This window comes from Schistocerca gregaria, chromosome 2, assembly GCF_023897955.1.
Source record: "Schistocerca gregaria isolate iqSchGreg1 chromosome 2, iqSchGreg1.2, whole genome shotgun sequence".
Lineage (NCBI taxonomy): Eukaryota > Metazoa > Arthropoda > Insecta > Orthoptera > Acrididae > Schistocerca > Schistocerca gregaria.
In genome coordinates this window covers 820,371,326-820,396,384 of record NC_064921.1, presented here as the reverse complement: position 1 = coordinate 820,396,384, position 25,059 = coordinate 820,371,326, and the positions used below count along the sequence as shown (strand labels likewise).

At 43.7% G+C, this 25,059-nt stretch overlaps 1 protein-coding gene across 1 annotated transcript in view; it reads right to left on the bottom strand.

Annotated features, from left to right (window-relative positions):
- Positions 1-25,059, bottom strand: part of LOC126335155 (sterol O-acyltransferase 2-like) — a 190,044-nt gene that overhangs the window by 138,973 nt on the left and 26,012 nt on the right. The window contains exon 3 of the mRNA XM_049998128.1: positions 24,734-24,879. Within this exon, the coding sequence (XP_049854085.1) occupies positions 24,734-24,879 (146 nt within the window). The remainder of the gene's footprint in view (positions 1-24,733; positions 24,880-25,059) is intronic.

Genomic DNA, 25,059 nt, shown 5'->3' with positions numbered 1-25,059 from the left:
TTCTTAATCATCTATCCCAACCCATAAAAGATTATTACACGAATGTTTTCCAGTGTATATTGAAATAACGTCTTCCTTATTCGTCTGGTAATTGTATGCTTGGTGAATAAATTAAAAAGAATAGAAGAAAGAAAGAAAAGAACAATAAGTGAATCAGAAAACTATTTGAAATAGTTTTCGGAGTAATTCCTGTAGTGTATCTTGATTCATAAAAATTTTCAAGCGCCAGTTTCCGGTAAGGTGATTCGCTAAGCGCAGTTCGCTGCGAAACTATTGCCAACGCGAGAAATCTTCAGCAATTTTCCAGACGTTTCTTTCCCTACATGCCAAGAAATGTCACCGTAGAAAAACTTGCCTTCGTGCGGTGCTCTAGGTGTTCGGAATTTCTCTTTCAATTGTTTCTACGATCGGTATACTCCAAGGGAACACACAAAATCTTCCTGAAGAGTAAACGCAAGTGCAGAACTTATGAATTAGTATAGAAACTGATATAAGAACGAAATATAGGAAAGAGGGTTTAAAAAACTTCTGCATCTACATCTAAGTGACTACTCTGCTATTCACAGTAAAGTGCCTGGCAGAGGGTTCAGTGAAACGCCTTCAAGCCGTCTATCGTGCCACTCTCGAACGGCGCGCGGGAAAAACGAGCACTTAAAAGTTTACTCTGCAAGCCCTGAATTCTCTTATTTTATCGTGATGATCACTTCTCCCTATGAAGGTGGGTACCAAAAGAATTTTTTCGCAATCGGAGGAGAAAACTGGTGATTGAAATTTCATGAGCAGATGCCGCCGCAACGAAAAGCGCCTTTGTTTTAACGATTGCCACCCCAATTCACGTATCATGTCTGTTGCACTTTCTCCCCTATATCGCGATAATTCGAAATGAGCGGCCCTTCTTTGAACTTTTTCGCTGTCATCCGCTAGTCCCACCTAATGCGGATCCCGCACCGCACAGCAGTACTTCAGAATAGGGGGGACAAGCGTGGTGTAAGCAGTCTCTTTAGTAAACCTGCTGCACCTTCTAAGTGTTCTGCCAACAAATCGCAGTCTTTGGTTTGCTCTACCCACAAAATTATCAATGTTATCGTTCCAGTTTAGGTAATTTGTAATTGTAATTCCTAAGTGATAAGTTGAATTTTCAGTTTGCAGATTTGTGTGACTTACCGCGTAATCGAAATTTAGCGGATTTCTTTTAGTACTCATGTGAATAGCTTCACACTTCTTTATTCTGGGTAAAGTGCCACTTTTCGGACCAAACAGAGAGCTTATCTAAAACCTTTTTCCAATTCGTTTTGACTTTACAAGACGGTAAATGACTTCATCTGCAAACAATCTAAGACAGCTACTCAGATTGTCTGCTATGTCGTTAATATAGATCAGGAACAATAGAGGGCCTATAACACTTCCTTGGGGAACGCCGGATATTACTTCTGTTTTACGCGATGACTTTCCGTCTATTACTACGAACTGCGACCTTTCTGACAGGAAATCACTAATTCAGTCGCACAGTTGAGGTGATATTCCATAGGCACGCAGTTTGGTTAGAAGAGGCTTGTGAAGAACGGTGTCGAAAGCCTTCTGCAAATCTAAAAATTTGAAATCAATTTGACATACCCTGTCGATACCACTTATCACTCCATGAGTATAAAGAGCTAGTTGTGTTTCAAAAGAACGATATTATCTGAATCCTTGCTGACTATGTGCCAATACATCGTTTTCTTCGAGGTACTTCAAAATGTTCGAACGTAATATGTTCCAAAACCCTACTGCAAATCGATGTTAGTGATATGGGTCTGTAATTCAGTGGATCACTCCTACTTTCCATTTTGGGTATTGGTGCGACTTGAGCAATTTTCCAGTCTTTAGGTACGGGTCTTTCTGTGAGGGAGAGGTATGTAATTGCTACATATGGAGCTATTGTATCATCATACTCTGAATGGAACATGACTGTTATACAATCTGGACCGGAGGCCTTGCCTTTGTTAAGTGATTTAAGCTTTTTTCTACGCCGAGGATATCTACTTTTTTCTCATCATGGCAGTTGTAATTCAGAAATATTTACTTCGTCTTCTTTTGTGAAGGAGTTTCCAAAAACAGTGTTTAATAACTCTGCCTTAGTGGCACTGTCATCCGTGACTTCACCGTTGTTATCGCACAGTGAAGGTATTGATTGCGTCTGGTGTGCTTTATGTATGACAAGAATCTCTTTGGGTTCTCTGCCAGATTCCGAGACAGAGTTTCGTTGTGGAAATTAATGAAAGCGTCTCGCATTGAAGTACGCGCCATATTTCGAACTTCTGTAAAACTTTGCCAATCTTGGGGATTTTGCGTTCTTTTAAATTTGGCATGCTTTTCTCGTTGCTTTTGCAACAGCGATTTGGCCCGTTTTGTGTACCATGGGGAACTCTACCACCACTTATATAGCTCTCAATTGCCGTCGAAACTATCTCTCTGAAATCATCCCACATCTTTTCTACGCTTAGATTATCAGATCGGAAGGAATGGAGGCTGTCACGATACTCCCTATTTGTCCAGGAGTATTTGTTGCTAAGAGGTCAAGTATGCTTTCGCAACCATTTACGCTTCGAGTGGGCTCATGAACTAACTGTCCAAGATAATTTTCTGAGAAAGCATTCAGTACAATTTCGGATGACGTTTTATGCCTGTTGCCGGCTTTAAACGTATAATTTTTTCAGCATATAGAGGGTAGATTGAAGCCACCACCGACTATAATTGTATGAGTGGGGAAGCTATTTCAAACGAGACTCAAGTTTTCTTTCAACTGTTCAACACCTAGATATTCTGAGTCGAGGGGGTCGGTAAAACGAATCAATTAATAGTTAGATTGTCAAGTATAACCTCCACCCACAGTATTTCGCAGGAACTATCTAATTCAGTTTCACTACAAGGTAAACTACTTCTGACAGCAATAAATACTCAACCTCCAACTGTATTTAATATATCCTTTCTGAACACTATTAGATCGTTCGAAAAAAATTTCGGCTGAACTTATTTCTAGATTTAGCCAACTTTCCGTACCTATAAGTATTTGAGCTTTAGTGCTTTCTATTAGGGCTTGGAGCTCTGGTTCTTTAGCAATACAGCTACGACAATTTACAGCTACAATACCGATCATTTCTACAACCAACTTACTGTGGTTTACCTGCCCCGTTTTAGACGGACGCCAGTTCTGTTGTTTCCTGTGACCCTCTAACCTAAAAAACTACCCAGTCCCTTCCACACAGCCCCTGCTACCCGTGTAGCCGTTTCCTGTGTGTAGTGGACTCCCGACCTATTAAGAACCCGAAAATCCACCACCCGATGGCGCAAGTCAAGGAATCTGTAGCCTACGCGGTCACAGAACAGCCTGAGCCTCTAATTCAGGCCCTCCACTCGGATCTGCACCAAAGGACCACAGTCAGTTCTATCAAAGATGCTGCAGATGATGAGCTTCACCTTAATTTTGCAAGCAAGACTGGCTGTCTTTACCATTCCTGCTAGCCGCCCGAGACCAGGGAGAATCTGAAGTGACATACACCATTGGTACTGCTTACATGAGCCACCACCTGCAGCTGGCTGCACCCTGTACTCTTCATGGCAACTGGAAGCACCCTTTCCACATCCAGAATGACTCGTCTCAGTATGAACATGGAGTGGACACTGGCTTCCTTCCCCTCCTTGGCAGCCATGTTTCTAATGGGCCCAATTACGCGCCTAACGTTGGAGCTCCCAACTACCAGTGAACCCACTGTCTGTGAATTCCCAGACCATGTGGGGCGAGAAGCTTCCTGTGGAACAAGATGGACCACTGCATCCGTCTTAGAGACCTAGTCAGCTATAGATAACGCCCGAAATCTTTTCTTCAAACGAACCAGGGAGGCCCTACGATCGGCCCCTTACGCTGCCTGCCAGACTTCTGGACGATCTCGCACTCGACCACTGATGAGGGGTCAACCTCAGCGCAGGCAGTATCCGGGGCGGTCACAACAGTGGACCGATCGGGGGACACGTGGGTGTGCTCGACGTCTCCCGCATCCCCGCGTCCGACCCCTACAGTGAGGCCCCTTGGTAACAGCCTCAACCTGTGTGACGGAAGCGAACACAGCCTGGAGCTGTGAGCGATGAATCACCAACTTAGCTCGCATCTGTACGCACCAATCACAATTCCAATCCATTACTGAAGTCGCTCCTGTTTGAAGCTCGTAAAAACATAACAAACGAACGGTGTACTCAGCTTATTAGCAGCAGGAATTCGAAGTGCTCTCTCACTCTAAGCGACACTGAGCTACAGTAACCAAAAGAAACAAAAGCCTGTACGATACGAGAGTCGATAACAAGGGCGATACTGTACACTACCCTGTTATTAAAATAAAAGATTTACCTAGTAAGCATTCAAACACGCAATAAATTACAAAAATAAACTAGTAACTACACAGGTATCTGTAAAATAAGTCGATCCTGTTGGAAGCTCCTAAAATATATAACAAACCAACGGTGTACTCGCCTTATTAGCTGCAGGAAGACGGCGTGCTCCGTCACTGACGGTCTAATGGACGCTGGAAAGTACCATGTACACATATATTATCTAATAAATGCATTGCACTTACTGTGAAATACAACTGTAATCTCTCAATTACTGCAACATCCTTGAATCTCCTAACCTGATAAGAAACATTCGTGCGGTAACTTTCTACGGACATGGGTAGATAAATGACAAAAATAAAATGATAGCAATAACCGCGTTTCGAACACTAGGCTCGAATGTGAGGGGCTGTAACACTACCTCCTGCGCGCTAAAACGATTTAAATTACATCGAAAACTTTCGACATCGTTTTCTCAGAAATGGTCGAGTATCTAAGGAAAAGCCGAGACATGTATTCTCTTATTATGACTCCACTGAGCGTAGTTTCTGAAAAATCGGATTGACACTTTCCGTGTTCTACTCTTAAATTAATAATATTCATCGTATTACTTTTTCTTTGTTTATGTTTATTTCTGATACTATTATAGCTATCTTTACACGAATCTACATGTATTTTTGCTACGAAATCACTTTTCACTTTCAGTCGAGTGTACTCTAGTCATAGGAAAGGGTCACACGTTTTCGTTGTGTTCAGTTTGTTTCAATTTTGTTACTCTTCAGTAACCACCTGAAACACAAGAGGAACCTCAAGAGAACGGGACATTGCGTTTATTCTATTTTGTGGCGCATTATCCGGAAAGAAAGGACGAATTCTTCGGAAAAAAAGTGAAGACTGTCATCCATCCACCATTTAAAAATGTGGCACTACTTGGTAGCATCAAGGAAGACCTCTGACTACGGAAATCCGGAGCCTACAAGAGGCCCTGACAATGTGGCATGACTTACACAGGTCAAACAGTGTGTGCTGCCTAAGACCGTTGTAGAAAGAACCAATAGCACACCAGGATGCAGCAGCCTAACAAATCGGTATCTGGGGAACATTGCCTGCGGGTGTTATACAGAATACACTGTGGTCATAAAAGTTATGCGATACCTCCTAATATCTTCTGGGAACTCTTTTTGCCCGGCGTAGTGCAGCAACTGGGTGTGGCATGGAGTCAAGTCGTTGGACGTCCATTGCAGAAATATTGAGCGTTGGGTTGGGTTGATTTGTGGGAGGAGACCAAACAGCGAGGTCATCGGTCTCATCGGATTAGGGAAGGAAGTCGGCCGTGCCCTTTCAAAGGAGCCATACCGGCATTTGCCTGAAGCGATTTAAGGAAATCACTGAAAACCTAAATCAGCATGGCCGGACACAGGATCGAAGCATCGTCCTCCCGACTGCTAGTCCAGTGAGCTAGCCACTCGCCACCTCGTTCGGTCAAATATTGAGCCATGCTGCTTCTATAGCAGTGCATAATGCGTTTCCGGTGCAAGATTTTGTGCACAAACTGATCCCTCGATTACATCCTATGAACGTTCAATGTGTAATGGTACTTGAATTACGTAACCATTACGGCACCTCAACTCAACCTCTCGATACCAGCGATATTCTACTGTGTTTCTGTTAACTACTTAACATATTTCTGAGACAACATTCAGATTTGATTTCATTTGTGATACATCGATATGTTTATATTGCAATAATATTACTCTAATGTGTATTCTTTCTTTTGTCACTATGATCTTTGACGTACTTGCAACTTTGGGCGCGTAAGTGATTATTAGTTAGTTGTTAGAGAGTCGGACCTTGAGAAGGTCAAGTCTTTGACGTAATGTTGTGGTCAGCTTATAAAATGTGAACTTTAACAGTGAGGAAAATGTTTTCAAGTTTGTTTTGTATTGTGAAGTGATGTTTTGTGTGTTACGTGATATTGCAATAAAAGCAATTAAAAGAAAGTGTAACTTAAATTCGGAGTGCTGATTATTTTTTTAGATCACCATTGTCGTGCAAAATTGTAATCTTTAAGAATGATTTGTGAAGCGCATCTACAAAACTTTTGAATATCGCAGAATAAAACCTAGGCCTTTTTGCATCCGAGCTTGGAATCATCACCACCTCGATTTTCGAAGATTGAGCCATGATTTTACAACGTGACCAGCTTGGGAAACACGAAAAGATGAGTGCCTATTTTATTCATTATTACATGAAATGACTTTATTAACTGTGCTCCAATAACACCTGCCACATAATAGCTTTGTTGTTGCCCGAAAATGCAGTATTTAGCAGCGTGAGCAACACCACAATCATTAAATTTTGACTTTTGTTGTGGTAGGGTTGTTAGAAATGGGATTCATGTCTGGCGATCTGGGTGGTCGAATCATTAGTTAGAATTGTCCAGAATGTTCTTCAAGCCAGTTTGGAACAACTGTGGCCCGTGACATGACTTTGCTGTTTGGGAACACTAAGTCACATGAATGGCTGCAAATGGTCTCCAAGCAGCTGAACACAACAGTTTCCAGTCAATGATCGGTTCAATTCGACCAGAGAACCTAGTCCATTCCATGTGAACACAGCTTGCACCATTATGGAGCCACTAGCAACTTGCACAGTGCCTTGTTGACACCGCGGATCCATGGCTTCGTGAAGTCTGCGCCACACTGGAATCATAACATCAGCTCTAACCAACCGAAATTGGAACTTATCTGACGAGGCCGCGGTTTTACTGCCGTCTAGCGTCCAGTCGATATGGTCACGAGCCTAGGAGAAGCGCTGTAGGCGACGTCGCGCTGTTACCAAAGGCACTCGCGCCGGTCATCTACTGCCGTAGCCCATTAACGCCAAATTTCGCCGCACTGTCCTAGCCAACACGTTCGTCGTACACGTTTATATCTGCGGTTATTTCACGTAATTTTACTTGTCTGTGAGCACTGACAAGTAAACGCCGCCGGTTTCCGTCGTTAAACGAAGGCCATCGGCCACTGCGTTGTTTGTGGTGAGAGTTAATGCCTGAAATTTGGTACTCTCGGCACACTCTTGACACTGCGAATTTTTGAATACTGCATTACAACACGATTTCCGAAGTCAAAGGTTCCAATGCGTCTAACTCCAACAACCATTCCGCGTTCAGAGTCTGTTTCTTCCCGTCGTGCGGCCGTAGTCACTTCGGAAAGTCATGATGCCAAGTTTCTTGCTACTGCTCATTACTTCTCACTACTTTCGTCTTTCTTCGATTTACTTTCAATTTATAATCTGCACTCATTACACATTCAAAAGGTCCTGAAGCTCTTCAGTTTCACTAAGGATAGCGAAACTTAACACTGATATCCTTTCACCTTCAATTTTAAGTCTCCTCTTTGAACAGCAAGGGCGAAAGAGTACACCTTTTTTAATCCGTGCACTTCTTTCTTCGTCTTCCACTTTTATTGTTTCTTCTTGGTTCTCTACATATTGTGGAGGAGGAGATTAGTGTTTAACGTCCCGTCGACAACGAGGTCATTAGAGACGGAGCGCAAGCTCGGGTGAGGGAAGGATGGGGAAGGAAATCGGCCGTGCCCTTTCAAAGGAACCATCCCGGCATTTGCCTGAAGCTATTTAGGGAATTCACGGAAAAACTAAATCAGGACGGCCGGAGACGGGATTTGAACCGTCGTCCTCCCGAATGCGAGTCTAGTGTGCTAACCACTGCGCCACCTCGCTCGGTCTACATATTGTGTATTACTTGTTTTTCCCTATAGCTTAGCCCTATTTTTCTCAGAATTTCGAACCTTGCATTATTTTACATTTTCGAACGTTTTTCCAAGGCAGACAAATCCTACGAAAGTGTACTGATTTTTCTTCATTTTTGCTTCCATTATCAACCGCACGACAGAAGTGCATCTATGGTGCCTTTACCTTTCCTAAACATTGTCATCTATCAGATCCTCAATTTACTTTTCCATTCTTCTGTATATTATTATTCTTGTGAGCAACACCTGGACGCATGAGCTGCTAAGCTGATTGTGCGGTAATTGTCGCGGTTGTCGGCTCTTACAGTCTTCGGAACTGTGGTGATTATATTTCTCCGGAAGTTTCTTGGTCAATCTCCAGCCTCAAATTCTGCGCACTAACATGAGTATTCGTTTTGTTGCCATGTCCCCCAATAATTTTAGAAATTCCGATGGAATGTTAGCTGTCGCATCTCCTTTGATTTTAAATGTCTTTGGGGTGGGAAACTGCTCTTTTACATTCTCATTCCGATAGTGGATCCTCTATCTGTTCCCTATCGATTACTGTTGGTTCTTCTATCACGTCGTCCGGTAAGTCCTCCCCCTCATCGACGTCTTCAATGTACTCTTTCCACCTATTCACTCTTCTCCTCTGCATTTAACAGTGGAATTTCAATTGCACTTTTAATGTTACCACCCTCGCTTTTAATTTCACCAAAGGTTATTTTGACTATTCCGCATGCTGAGTCAGTCCTTCCGACAACCATTTCATTTCGATTCCTACAAATTATTCACGTAGCCATTGCGCCTTAGCTTCCCTGCACTTCCTGTGTATTCCATTCCCATGCAACATATTTCTGTATTCTTAAATTTCCCCCAATATTCTTGTACTTCCTTCTTTCGTCGACCAACTGAGGTATTTCTTCTGTAAACCATGCTTTCTTCGCATTTAGCTTCCTTGTACCTAAATTTTTCTCTCCAACTTCTGTGATTGCCCTTTTTAGAGGGGTCAATTTCTCTTCAGCTGATCTGCCTATGAGCTACTCATTATCGCAGTATCTATAGCCTCAGAGAACTTCAAGCTTATCACTTAATTCCATAGTACTCTCATATCCCAGTTCTTAGTGCCCTGGTTCTACCTGGCTGGTCTGTTAAACTTCAGCGTACACTCCACAACTACTAAATTGTGATCTGAGTCTGTATCTGCGCCTGGGTATGCCTAAAATCCAGTATCTGTTGCCTTTTCCAAGTATATCGCCTCCTCCTCTTGTGATTCTTGAATGGCGTATTCGCTATTATCATCTGAAATTTATTGCAGAACTCAGTCCTTCTTCTCTGTCATTCCTACGAAGAAAACCATATTCTCCCATAACCCTTTCTTCTACTCCCTCCCTACAACCTCATTCCAATTCCCCATGCCTTTGTTTTTCATCCTCCTTTATGCACTGAACGGTTCAAACGGCTCTGAGCACTATGGCACTTGACATCTGAGGTCATCAGTCCCCTAGACTTAGAACTACTTAAACCTGACTAACCTAAGGATATCGCACACATCCAAGCCCGAGGCAGGTTTCGAATCTGCGACCGTAGCAGCAGTGCGGTTCCGGACTGAAGCGCCTAGAGCCGCTCCGCCACAACGGCCGGCTACGTACTGAACAACCCGTTCAATAATCTCATATACGTTTTTTATTTCATCAGCTTCTTCTGCGACAGTTGCATGTATGCCTGAAATATTGTTGTCGTTGTTGGTTCGCTGCCGATTCTTATGAGAACAACGCTAGTACTGAACTGTTTAAGTAACACACTCTCTGTCCAACATTCCTATTTACAACGAATCCTACTCTCGTCATTGCATTTTCTGCTGCTTTTGATATTACCCTATACTCCTCTGACCAGAAATCCTAGTCTTCTTTCCATTTCGCTTCACTGGCTCCTGCTGCATCTAGACTGTGCCTCAGAATTTGCCTTTTCAGATTTTCTAGTTTCCCTACCACGATCAAGCTTCTGACATTTCACGACAGGACTCGTAAAATGTTACCCATTCTTTAGTGATTGAATCATTTTCTGATGGTAACCTCCCCCTTCGCAGTACCCTCCTGGGGATCCGAAATGGGGACCAGTCAGGAATCTGTTGCCAATGGAGAGATTATCATGACACTTTTTCAATTACAGGCCACATATCTTGTGGATACACGTTAGGTGTTTTCAATGCATTGGTTTCCATTTATTTTTGATTTCTCATGTCGTGGATGATTGCTGATTCTTCCGCCTTTTAGGGGCAGTTTCCCACCCCAAAGACAAATAGGGTGCCCTTAACCGCTCTCCGCTCCTCTGTTTTCTTTTACAAGGCCATTGCAGAATGAGGGTGACTTCTTTTGCAGTAAGTATTTTGCCACCATTTCTTATTATTGGAGGCCTAAATTTAACCAGAAAGGGAGGGGGTTTCGAACAAAGGAACAAGGACGTTGTCTTAAACAGTTTATTTGCTACCGCACTGTTTTCGTGGATAATTCTAGCCAGAGACATCACTAAGTCGTTTACTAACTCTCGAGAAACTGAAGTTCAGTGGATGGCAAATACTGTTCCCAGTTAAAAACGCTACGCTCCAATTACACAGAGAGCAGCACTTGCTGCTACTGACAACACTTTATTAGAACGGCAACTCCACATTGCTTCACGGACGCTGCGTGAGCTTATTTGAATAGTATTATGAATACTAATTCCATAGGACCTTTTTAAATATTCATTAATCAAGTCGTAATTTTATGCAGAACTAAATACACTACTGGCCATTAAAATTGCTTCACCAAGAAGAAATGCAGATAATAAACGAGTATTCATTGGAAAAAATATATTATACTAGAACTGACATGTGATTATATTTTCACGCAGTTTGGGTACTTAGATCCTGAGAAATCAGTACCCAGAACAACCACCTCTGGCCCTAATAACGGCCTTGATACGCCTGGGCATTGGGTCAAACAGAGCTTGGATGGGATTTACAGGTACAGCTGTCCATGCAGCTTCAACACGATACCACAGCTCATTAAGAGTAGTGACTGGCATATTGTGACCAGCCAGTTGCTCGACCACCATTGACAGACGTTTTCAGTTGGTGAGAGATCTGGAGAATGTGCTGGCCAGGGCAGCGGTCGAACATTTTCTGTATCCAGAAAGGCCCATACAGGACCTGCAATATGCGGGCATGCATATCTTGCTGAAACGTAGGGTATCACAGGGATCAAATGAAGGGTACAGCCAAGGGTCGCAACACATGTGAAATGTAACGTCCACTGTTCAAAGTGCCGTTAATGCGAACAACAGGTGACCGAGACGTGTAACCAGTGGCACCCCGTACCATCACGCCGGGTGATACGCCAGTATGTCGATGACGAATATACGCTTCCAATGTGCGTTCACCGCGATGTCGCCAAACACGGATGCGACCATTATGATGCTATAAACGAAACCTGGATTCATCCGAAAAAATGACGTTTTGCTATTCGTGCATCCAGGTTCGTCGTGGAGCATACCATCGCAGGCGCTCCTGTCTGTGATGCAGCGTCAAGGGTAACAACAGCCATGGTCTCCGAGCTCAAAGTCGATGCTGCTGCAAACGTCGTCGAACTGTTCGTGTAGATGGTTGTTGTCATGCAAACGTCCCCATCTGTTGATTCAGGGATCGAGACGTGGCTGCACGATCCGTGCCATGCGGATAAAATGCCTGACATCGGATGCTAGTGATACGAGGCCGTTGGGAATCAGCACGACGTTCCGTATTACCCTTCTGAATCCACCGATTCCATATTTTGCTAACATTCATTGAATCGCGACTAAGCCGAGCAGCAATGTTGCGATACGACAAACCGCAATCGTGATAGGCTACAATGCGACCTTTATAAAAGTCGGAAACGTGATGGTACGGATTTCTTAACCCCTTACACGAGGCATCACAACGTTTCACGAGGCAACGCCGGTCCACTGCTGTTTGTGTGTGAGGAATCGGTGGGAAACTTTCATCATGTCAGCACGTTGTAGGAGTCGCCACCGGCGCCAAACCTTGTGTGAATGCTCTGGAAAGCTAATCATTTGCATATTACAGCATCTTCTTCCTGTCGGTTAAATTTCACGTCTGTAGCACATCATCTTCGTGGTGTAGCAATTTTAATGGCCATTAGTGTAGTATTGGTTGTTACACATTTATATGAACTATTAAATAATTAATCAAATGGAACTATATGGTTCCTGGTATTTTGAAATCTCAAGCGCATCTTTGATGTATATATGAAGCGAAGAATGAAAATTTGTACGAAGGCCGGAATTCTAACCCAGGTCTTCTGCTCACTAGACAGTCGGACTAATCACAACGACTCGCTGGCAGTGGCTTCGCACAACTACAATTTATACTCTAGCACTCCTCCTTGTTTAAATTTTAACAACTTTCGAGTCACTGCATATTAATTAAAACCAAAGACTTACTTCATTAGGAAATTTAGCAATTTAAATCAGTATTCCAGGAAATTTTATTGGCGTAGCTGAACACCAGAGGACCCTGACGAATATCCCAACAGCGATCAAAACGTCGATCATGTAGAAAAAACATGATGCCTGACACCTTAAAGCATTTTACTTTCAAGACAACGACTGCGAAAGTCTGCAGACTTACATTTGATTATCAACTTGTCCTGTAAAATAAAAATTCGTCAGCAAAACTATACACTAGGTGACAGTTGAGTGTAAATTACTTCCTGGCAGACTAAAACTGTCTGCTGGATCGAGACTCGAAATCGAGACCTGCTGCATAGCTTCTGTGAAGTTTGTAAGGTAGGAGACGAGACACAGGCGGAATTAAAGGTGCGAGGAGGGGGTGGTGATTCGTTTTAGGATAGCTGAAATGGTAGAGCACCTACCCGCGAAAGGCAAAGTTCCCGAGTTCGATTTTCGTCCCTGAACACAGTTTTAAACTGCCAGGAAGTTTCGTATCAACGCACACTCCACCTCTGAGTGAAAATTTCATTCCTATAAATTATTGTCCAAACAAAATCATGTATGATTCAACTGAGTCTATCGTGATTTAAATTAAACCTTTTCTTCGTCATTTTTTGTGAATTTCTACCACACAGTCATTGGAAAGAATCGTCTACGGCACATACGGTCATGTACAGCGTTTCCCATGAGGAAGCGGCAATATTCAGTCATATACAGGAAAAATGATTCGAAGCAAAAGAGTCCATGAAATATGACCGATCATGCCTGAGCCAGTTCATAATAGGGGGGATACCAAACAATACATGCAACAAGCGACTCACGACGTGGGATTTAGGTTAATCTGCTGGATCCATGGTTTGAGGTATCGCACCAATGATTTTCCGTGATATTCACTAGATAATCAAGTGTCAGGATGAACTGGCACATGGCCATAATGTAACCCTTGAAATATCAGCAGGTGATTCCCCTTACAAGAAGTCTTGTACCCGCAAATCCCTATTTTACGCATTGGCTAGGACAATGGGCATCCTAACCGTCCTCGGCTTTTACCCGTCAAATAAAGCGAGAGTAATCTTGTGTTTGGCTATTTGCGGCAAAACGTGAACGCCTGAGCAGTCGTTTGACGTGTCGAGTGAAGCGGTGGCATAGGTTCATTAGTATCCGAAGATCAAAAATTTTATCTTGGAACTCTTCCATTTGGTCCGTGTTTGCATAGAAAAACAATAATAAAAGAAACTGAGTCCACCTTGATGCAAAACAACTTGTTATTCGCATATTTCTTTATTCTCTAAAACTACACTACAGGCCATCAAAATTGCTACACCACGAAGATGACGTGCTACAGACGCGAAATTTGACCGACAGGAAGAAGATGCTGTGATATGCAAATGATTAGCTTTTCAGAGTATTCGCACAAGGTTGGCGCCGGTGGCGACACCTACAACGTGCTGACATGAGGAAAGTTTCCAACCGATTTCTCATACACAAACAGCAGTTGAGCGGCGTTGCCTGGTGAAACGTTGTTGTGATGCCTCGTGTAAGGAGGAGAAAGGTCGGATTGTAGCCTACCGCGATTGCGCTTTATCGTATCCCGACATTGCTCCTCGCCTTCGTCGAGATCCAATGACTGTTGGCAGAATATGGAATCGGTGGGTTCAGGAGGGTAATACGGAACGCCGTGCTAGATCACAACGGCCTCGCATCACTAGCAGTCGAGATGACAAGCATCTTATCCGCATGGCTGTAACGGATCGTGCAGCCACGTCTCGATCCCTGAGCCAATAGTTGGGGACGTTTGCAAGACAACAACGATCTATACGAACAGTTCGACGACGTTTGCAGCAGCATGCACTATCAGCTCGAAGACCATGGCTGTGGTTACCCTTGACGCTGCATCACAGACAGGAGCGCCTGCGATGGTATACTCCACGACGAACCTGGATGCACGAATAGCAAAACGTCATTTTTTCGGATGAATCCAGGTTCCGTTTATAGCATCATAATGGTCGCATCCGTGTTTGGCGACATCGCGGTGAACGCACATTGGAAGCGTGTATTCGTCATCGACATACTGGCGTATCACCCGGCGTGATGGTATAGGGTGCCATTGGTTACACGTCTCAGTCACCTCTTGTTCATACTGACGGCACTTTGAATAGTGGACGTTACATTTCACATGTGTTACGACCAGTGGCTCTACCCTTCATTCGATCCCTGCGAAATCCTAAATTTCGGCAGGATAATGCACGACCGCATGTTGCAGGTCCTGTACGGGCCTTTGTGGATACAGAAAATGTTCGACTGCTGCCCTGGCAGCACATTCGCCAGATCTCTCACCAACTGAAAACATCTGGTCAATGGTGGCCGAGTAACTGGTTCGCCACAATACGCCAGTCACTACTCTTGACGTACTGTGGTATCGTGTTGAAGCTGCATGGGCAGCTGTACCTGTACACGCCATCGACGCTCTGACTCAATGCCCATGCGTATCAAGGCGTTATTAGGGCCAGAGGTGGTTGTTCTGGGTACCGATTTCCCAGGATCTCTGCACCGAAATTGCGTGAAAATGTAATCACATGTCAGTTCTAGAATAATATATTTGTCCAGCGTTTATCATCTGTATTTCTTCTTAGTGTAGCAATTTTGATGGCCACTAGTGTAGTTTTGGCGACAAATATCACCACAACCAGTGGGTATTTTAATCTTATTTATTGTATGTTACACCATATTTTTGAGAATTATTGTCGCTGCTTGCGGCATATTTTCTGTGCGCTTTTTTTCTGTTGCCGTTCTTAGCCAGGAACATCATGTCATCTGCAAATGCGTTGGCTGGTATGTAGCTGATTCTATACACAGAAAAAGAAAAAAGAAAAGAATATTCTTGATCATAAACAAAGTGCGAAAGTTTTATTTTTCTGTGTATAGAATCAGCTACAAACCATCCCGAGTATTTGCGGTTGACATGTTGTTCGCTGAGTAAAAACGCCGTCAGAAATAAAAGCGCACAGAAAATATGCCGCAAACATCGACAATAATTCTCAAAAACTTGTTGTAACATATAGTAAATAAGATTAAAAAGAAAACCACTGATGACGGTGATATTTGTCGCCGAAACTAGTTTGGGAGAATAAAGAAACAAACGAATAACAAGGTGTTTTGCATCAAGGCGGCCTCAATTTCTGATATTGAAGCTCGTTGCCGCCACATTGAGGTCTCTTTCTCAAAGATGATGGTGATTATCCAGAACTTTTTATCCAGGGAAGTGAAATGGGCAGAAAAGATAATGCAAAGGCAACATCAACAGTTTCTCGTCCAATGTAATGAGAGGATTGTTAACGACTTCGATACCTTCCTCCGACTGGGAACGCAAGGTAACTGCTAGAGCAGTCGCCTCAAGTGTTAGACCACGCATGCGGATCGTTAGTACTCGAGTTTCCTTCTGGGATACGACGTCATTACTCGCAGAACTGTAGCTTCACAATCCCCATTCGCACATCCGACGGTAACGAGCATTTCAAGTAGTATGTGTGAGGAAATGACGCGTTTCGCCCTTTTGGGGCATCATCAGACTGACTTAAAAATTAGCGTGGAAAACCAACATTCGTCAATTAATGCAAATGCTAGTTTTCCACATTAATTTTTAAATCAAGCTGATGATGTCCAAAAGGGCGAAACGTGTCATTTCCTGTAACTGAAAAAGATTTTGCAGCCGAGACTGTCTCATTTCAAGATATTTATAACCGGATGCTATACGAGGCGCCCAGCACGAAGTGAAACCATTTTCTCTTAGTAAGCTACATTGTCTGCTACTCCGTACTTACACTGATGGGAAAAAATCTCAAAACAAAACGAAAAAGTCACTGTAGTGTAATGAAAGTTTGGAAATAAATTGGTCTAGGTAACATATTAAAATGATTAACATTGCAAGATCATAGTTTAATGTAACTGAGAGATGAGCCATTGGAAATGTGAAATTCTGGTACATTAGTAATCGGTGTAACCGCCAGAATGTTGAATGAAAGCATTCAAACGTGTATGCATTGTGTTATACAGGTGTAGAATGTCAGCTTGTGGGATGCCTGTTGCACTTGGATGCTCAATACAAGGACTGTCAATGTTGGCTGTGGATCATACTGGAGTTGCCGTTCGATAGTTTCCTATATGTGCTCGATTGGAGACGAATTTGGTGATCGAGTAGGCCAAGGCAACACGTCAACACTCTACAGAATTCTGTGTTACAATAGCGGTACGTGAGCGAGTGTTATCCTGTTGAAAAACAACCCCGAAATGTTCAATAGTGTGTGAAATCTTATGGGACTGAACTGCTAAGGTCATCAGTCCCTAAGCTTACACACTACTTAACCTAAGGGCAAACACACACAGCCTTGCCCGAGGAAGGACTCGAACCTTCGCCGGGACCAGCCGCACAGCCCATGACTGCAGCGGCTGAGACCGCTCGGCTTATCTCGCGCGGCAAAAACAACCCCGAAATGCTGTCGATGTATGGCAACATAACAGGTCGAATCATCAGGCGACATACAAATTAGCAGTCAGGGTGCGTGGGATAATCACGCGTTTGCTCCTCCTGTTACACGAAATCGCACTCCAGTCCATAACCCCAGATTTATGTCTTAGTGCGTCGAGCACACAGACTGGTTACGTGCAGGTCCTCAACTGGCCTCCTTCTAACACACGGCCATCACTGGCACCGAGGCAGAATCAGCTTTCATCAGGAAACACACCCTGTCCTCCAACGAGCTCTCGTTTGACTCAAATGAAGTAGCAGATTGCGGTAGTTTGGGGTCAGTGGAATGCACGCTACAGGGCGTCTGGCTCTGAGCTGTCCTTGAAGTAACCAGTTTGTAGGAGTTCGTTATTTTAGTGTGATTCCAACTGATGCTCAGATTGCTGTTGCAGAAGCAGTACAATGCGCCGGGGCCAGACGCTGAACACGATGGCCTTCACTCTCGGTAGTGCCATATGACGGCTTTTCTTGCGACTGCAGAATCTCGCGACCACCACTGCGGGCAATCATTTACAGTGGCTACATTCCTACCAAGTTTTTCTGCTTATCGCTGAAGCGACATCCAGTTGCTCGTAGCCCTATACACGACCTCGTTCAAACTCAGTGAAGTTCTGGTAATGGCGTCTTCGTCGTTTTACAGACAATCTTGACTAACATCAACTCATCACGTCCAGTCTCAAAGGTAACTTACGCTCATGACAGTTAAACCAAACCTGACTTGCTTCCTCCTAGTTGCGCTACTAGCAGCACTCTTATGCGACTGGCGCGAAATTTGAATAGATATCTTCCAGATGTAGAAGCACACCTACCAACTTTCTTTTTGTCGCACAATTCCTTGGTGTTATGATTCTTTTGGTCAGTGTATTTACTGATGTGTGCAGTGCTTCGATATGAACTATAAAGTGTGACAGTGTCTTCGCCTGCGTACCTATGCAGCCGCCTCCTTCGAATGCTGCCAGCAGCCATGTGTGCTCCCCACCACACTGACTGAACGGCATTCCTCTCCAGCTGTTGTAGCAAATTCGATGTTTTCGATTGTTTTATAGACTGTGTATTTGGAACGGCGACGATATCATCTGTACGGCATCTTAGCAGCGTTCAATGCAGTTGCCTCTGCAGGAGCAGCAGCGCGACTGAGCCGCTGCGCGGTCATCGCTCGCTTATACAGAAGATAACGCTTCTATATAAGCGAGTCGTTCCCACCGATAACAGCTGAACAGCCGCGAAGGAGAGGTACTGTCATTGAAGTGGCACAAGGATGCTGAGAGCAGTTGCCCTAGTTGAATTTGACTTTGATCATGTGTGGTTCTCTGTTCTACCTACTTACATGCCTCAGAAGCACGCCAGTCAGATTTAGTGGAAGATGGCGTTGGAACTTTGTGTGCGATTTATGTCTGTGGAATCACAGGCAAAGTGAGCCGTAGTCATCTGCGCTTGTTCGACTTATTTGGTGAGCAGTTTTGTGTGTAGACCGTACGAACATTGTTTGGAGATATTCGCTGTACCGTAGGGTACTTTAAAGTGTGTAATATGATGCGCGTGTGTGTTTGGTATCGCGACAGCCTATTGTAACGGAAAGAGATTTTATTCATGGGCAGTACAAATGCTGCTCGTTTCTCCTAGCCGCTTTTCGCGACCAGTACAAAATTAAAAGCTTACCCCAGAATTAATATGTACCGAACCATATGTGTCACTGAAGACCCAGTAGCGTTATTTGGAGCGGAAAAGGTGGACTAACACGTGTATGAAGACCCGCCTTCGATATCCGCATTAGTTCATAAGTTATTGTAAGTTAAATGTTACAAATAATTCCTGAACTGTAAAAGCCAATATCTCGACAACGTACTAAGCGACTGCAACAAAAGAGGTGTCTACGGATACATCTCGTAGAGCTGTATCAGACTGTGGTAGTAGATTTACTGAAAATATTCACATATTTAAATGACAGGCTGAAAAGTGGATTTTGCCCACTTAAAAACAGATTTTCTTACGAAATAAATTGAGAAACTGTAAACTTTAGATGTATAGGAAAATATTTAATGTATAATTTAAACTATTTGTTCATATTTACACTTAGAAATCCAAAAATGGTGGAAAACTATAAAAATTATTGTTTATAAATAAACTATAAAGAAAATTGATAAAAGCATTATATTTCTTGTAAAATTTTCGTATGATTTGATGTATCATATGTGTGTAAAAGTTTGCAATTAACGTTTGAGGAACTTTCATGTTCAGTAGATTAACTGACTTCAGTGGTGCTTCCTTGGTGAACAGTGGCAGTTTGGAGGGGAGTCTATGTTCTGACGCCGTTTGAGGCGATCAGACAGTATTAGTTTTGAGTTTCGAGAAAGTTTTATCTGATGAACGGTGAGATAGCCGCTAGTGCACGTGTGTAGTTTTCGGCGTCTGATGGACTTGTTATTTTTAGGGGTTGTGTGTGATACAAGCCGCACTTAGATGGTTTCAGTGTCTAACCATACTGGAATTTATAGTTTGAGATACTATGGAACTTTAATGGTTTTCTAGAGGTAATTCACTCAATTAATCATGGTTTATTCAACCGCCTCCAAGATCTTAAGAAACTAGGTGAAGCTCTGAAACTAATTTATTGTGAACTGTGACTTTCGATTTTTTTGTGAAAATTTAAAAAATACAAGAGTGCATACGAGATTTTTGCATAGCATATCCTGACTAAATTTATATTAAATACTTTTGTGGGACATTGGGTAATTTGCGACGAATGTGAGTTGGCACCCCATAGGCGAAACGTAGCCAATGTGTTCCAAAAACATTGACAACAGCCAACTGATGTGCTTGTGCTGTGTAATGTGTGGGTAAATGTTCTCGAGCAGCAGCACGTGGGGACTCCTATCCGATATATGTCTAAGTTAACCGAATTTTATTTAAAGAGTTTACTGGTTCCAACTCGGCTAGCTTACATTGACAAAATTGTTTACATCACACCTGTGTCTAGATCCTGCCAACCAGATCTGATTCCATGTTGATAACCTATTAATGTCCGTCCGTGGTAGCTGAGTGGTCAGCGCGACAGAATGTCAATCCTAAGGGCCCAGATTCGATTCCCGGCTGTGTCGGGGATTTTCTCCGCTCAGGGACTGGGTGTTGCGTTGTCCTGATCACCACCATTTCACCCCCATCGACGCGTAAGTCTCCGAAGTGGCTTCAAATCGAAAGACTTGCCGGCCGCCGTTTCCTTGCGGTTCTGGCGCTGCAGTCCGGAACCGCGGGACTGCTACGGTCGCAGGTTCGAATCCTGCCTCGGGCATGGGGGTGTGTGACGTGCTTGGGTTAGTTAGGTTTAAGTAGTTCTAAGTTCTAGGGGACTTACGACCTATGATGTTGAGTCCCATACTGCTCAGAGCCATTTGAACCATTCGACAGACTTGCACCCGGCGAACGAACTACTCGACCGGAGGCCCTACTCACACGACATTTACATTTATATCTATTAATATTATATACGTTGCTTACGGGTAATTTACTTTGTACTCAAAATTAATATAAGTTCAATTTTACGATCTGAAATTTCACTATAAGCCACGTGGACGTTATTGTTTAAATTTTATTTATACATTCTTTTACAGAACAAGCCTGAGCTATCACCGCTTAAAATCAAGCTACTTAGAGCTGTATATTCTCTTGGTAAGATTTTCAGCGTAGCTAATTCCACGTTCATCGCCTCTGATTCATTAATGAGGTAACTACTACCCATTTACACTGAAGAGCCAAAAAAAGTGGTACACCTGCCTAATATCGCGTAGGGCCCCCATGAGCACGCTTAACTACCGCGACTCGACGTAGCATGGACTCGACTAATGCCTGAAGTAGTGCTGGAGGGAACTGACACCATGAATCATGCAGAGCTGTCCAAAAATCCGTTTAGAGTACGAGGGGGTGGAGATGTCTTCGGAACAGCACATTGCAAGGCATCTCAGATATGCTCAGTACTGTTCAAATCTGAGGAGTTTGGCTGCCAGTGGAAGTGTTTAAACTCAGAAGAGATTTTCTGGAGCCACTCTGTAGCAATTCTGGACGTGTGGGGTGTCGCATTGGCCTGCTGGAATTGCCCAAGTCCGTCGGAATGCACAATGGACATAAATGGATGCAGGTGATCAGACAGAATGCTTACGTATGTTTCACCTGTCAGAGTTGTATATAGACGTATCAGGGGTCCCATATCATTCCAACTGCACACGCCCGACACCATTACAGGGCCTCCACCAGCTTGAACAGAGTGGCCCCAGGAACACTCTTTTGAGTTTAAACACTTCTGTTGGCCACCAAACTTCCCGGACCTGAACTTTACTGAGCATATGTCGGATACCTTGCAACGTGCTGTTCAGAATAGATCCCCATCCCTCGGTGCTCTTACGGATTTATGGACAGCCCTACAGGATTCATGGTGTCAGTTCCTAAAGCAGTACTTCAGACGTTAGTCGAGTGCATCCCACGTCGTGTTGCGACACTTCTGCGTGCTCGCGGGGGCCCTACACGATATAAGGGAGTTTATTTGGTTGTTCAGTGTATAAGACATTTGGATTCATGGACATTACGGATTTGAGAAATTACAGACAGGGCCTCGAATTGTGTGACAGAAAGTAAAGCCCCTACAGACCTCAATATCTCTTCAAAAACGGCTGGATACTTCAGTTTAAAGGCCGAACAGAGGCAATGGCATATCACCTTCAACATGAACGTGCTTAGTAGAAAACTATAGTGTTCAATGTAGCCTTGGGTTTACGGACAGCTTTACCTACGGCGGATCCACGATAGACAAACGAAGGCCAACGAACGACGAGCAGCCGCTTCGTTGGCCGTGAGCTGCTTAGTGTGTACTGGCGGCAAATCTGAGCTAACGAAGCGGTTGGCCTTGGTTGCGGTTCGGACTGTTGGCGGTAACACTCTCTTAGTAGAGACGGCGAGTCGAATGATAATTGGTGCAGCAGCGATTTTCTACATCTGTTTGAAAGGTTATGTATTTACTGATTGGAATACGGAGACAACATTCATACTGATAGTTTTATCGTGAACGGGAAGGTTCAGGAAACCATACAAACTGCAATTGTAAAACAAATTGAAAACATTAGGCGCCTGGAGAGAAATAAGTGAGCTGTTAGAAAATAATACGCACGATGTGAAGAAAAGCGGAATCTTTATGGATATTTAATAACTTTTCTTTGATAATGAGGGGACACAGTCATAATACATTTCCCTAAAGTCAGTTCCGCCATTAGACTGTTGTTTATTTACAGTGTTAAATTTACACTTACACAATCATGATTTCGGCTTCAAAGTGCCATTATCAAGCGTTTTAAGTGTTATAAACTGCTTGGGATGGTGTACACAGTAATGAAACAAAGCAGTAGGCTCTGCCAGATATATCGACTCCTAGACAATGTGTCTAATAGCGTATTTTAATACGACAATATGTCATCCCAAACAATTTTTAACACTTAAAACGCTTGATAATGGCACTTAGAAGTCTAAATTACGATTGTGTAAGTGTAAATGTAACACTGTAAATAAACAACAGTCTAATGGTGGTGTTGTTGTTATTGTGGTCTTCAGTCCTCAGACTGGTTTGATGCACCTCTACATGCTACTCTATCCTGTGCAAGCTTCTTCATCTCCCAGTACCTACTGCAAGCCACATCCTTCTGAATCTGCTTAGTGTATTCATCTCTTGGTCTCCCTCTACGACTTTTACCCCCCACGCTGCCCGCTAAATTTGTGATCCCTTGATGCCTCAGAACATGTCCTACCAACCGGTCCCTTCTTCTTGTCATATTGTGCCAAAAACTACTCTTCTCTCCAATTCTATCCAATACCTCCTCATTAGTTATGTGATCTACCCATCTAATCTAATGGCGGTACTGACTTTAAAGGGCTTTATGGACATCTTTTTACTGCGTGTGCAGCACTCCTAAAAGATGAGTCTTACTTGGAAATTTTAAGGACTACACAATTCAATAACAATTCTAAATCTGTAGCTCTCATTCGAAAAAAAAATATGAAATAGCCCATATCCTAATTCAACTTTAGGGACAGACGGTTTTTTCCCACCACACAGCTATGTGCTTTTTTAAAAGCGAGGTCATTCACATGCGTCGTGTCTTCTAGTTGTTTTCCAGACGATCAGCTTCTTCCAGTAGAGTAACAGCTGCACATGCGATTACTGCTAAATCTTCTCCGCTCGTAATATCGGCCGGTGGATCGTATTAAAAAGCTACTCTATAACAATGACCAAATGGGAGCAGCATCGACAAATTATCAGTCAGCTGCAATTCCACGTGGCCGAATGCCTTGGTACGAACCCCTTGGTTTGATAAGTACACTCTGGACATTAAAACTGCTACACCAAGAAGAAATGCAGATGATAAACGGGTATTCATTGGACAAATATATTGTACTAGAACTGACATGTGATTACATTTTCACGCAATTTATGTGCATAGATCCTGGGGAATCAGTACCCCGAACAACCACCTCTGGCCGTAATAACGGCCTTGAAACGTCTGGGCATTGAGTCGCACAGAGCTTGGATGGCGTGTACAGGTACAGTTGCCCATGGAGATTCAACACGATACCACAGTTCATCAAGAGTAGTGACTGGCTTATTGTGACGAGCCACCATTGACCAGTCAATTCGTGAGGGATCTGGAGAATGTGCTGACCAGCTCAGGAGTCAAACATTTTCTGCAACCAGAAAGGTCCGTACAGGAACTGCACCTCGCGGTCTTACATTATCCTGCTGAAATGTAGGGTTTCGCAGGGATCGAATGAAGGGTAGAGCCACAGGTCGTAACACATCTGAAATGTAAAGTCCACAGTTCAAAGTGCCATCAATGCGAACAAGAGGTGACCGAGAGGTGTAACCAGTGGCACCCCATACCATCACGCCGGGTGATACGCCAGTATGTCGATGACGAATACACGCTTCCAATGTGCGTTCACCGCGATGTCGCCAAACACAGATGCGACCATCATGATGCTGTAAACAGAACCTGGATTCATCCAAAAAAATGACGTTTTGCCATCCGCGCACCCAGGTTCGTTGTTGAATACACCATCGCAGGCGCTCCTGTCTGTGATTCAGAGTGAAGGGTAACCGCAGCCACGGTTTCCAAGCTGATAGTCCATGCTGCTGCAAATGTCGTCGAACTGTTCGCGCAAATGGTTGTTGTCTAGCGAACGCCCCATCTGTTGCCTCAGGGATCGAGACCGCGGCTGCACGATCCGTTCGGTCAACAGCTGTTTGTGTATGAGAAATCGGTTTTGCAATTTTTCTCATGTCAGCACGTTGTAGGTGTCACCATCGGCGCTAACCTTGTGTGAATGCTCTGAAGAGCTAATCATTTCACTGCATCTTCTTCCCGTCCGTTACATTTCGCGTCTCTAGCACGTCATCTTCGTAGTTTAGCATTTTAATGGGCAGTAGTGTATGATAGCTTGAACGCCAATGCGTTGGCGACCAACGTTCGGCTAAATCCATTGGCTATCTTACGTTCGCCCACAGTGTATGTGCTTTTAATGGAATCCAAAAACGAAGAGGATCGGCCGCAGCGGCGCCGCCGCCTGTACTCACGTCCTGTTGCGGTACGTGGCGTCGTCGTAGAGCAGGTGGTAGGACGGCGAGGGCGGCGTGGCCGGCACCTCTGCCACTCGCAGCGCCTCCTCCACCAGCTGCTGCAGCTTGTGCTCCAGCTGCTCCACCGCCTCCGTCTGCAGCTGCTGCGCTTCCCAGAACACAAACACAGGCAAAGGATTACTCTCTCAACTATAAAACTACGGCACACTGAACTGTACAAAGTACCACTACGGGCTTTATAGTAGGAATCAGAGATGAGAAGCATTAATTGAGCTCTGCATAACTTTCAGCTAGTAATAATACACTATTGGTCATTAAAATTA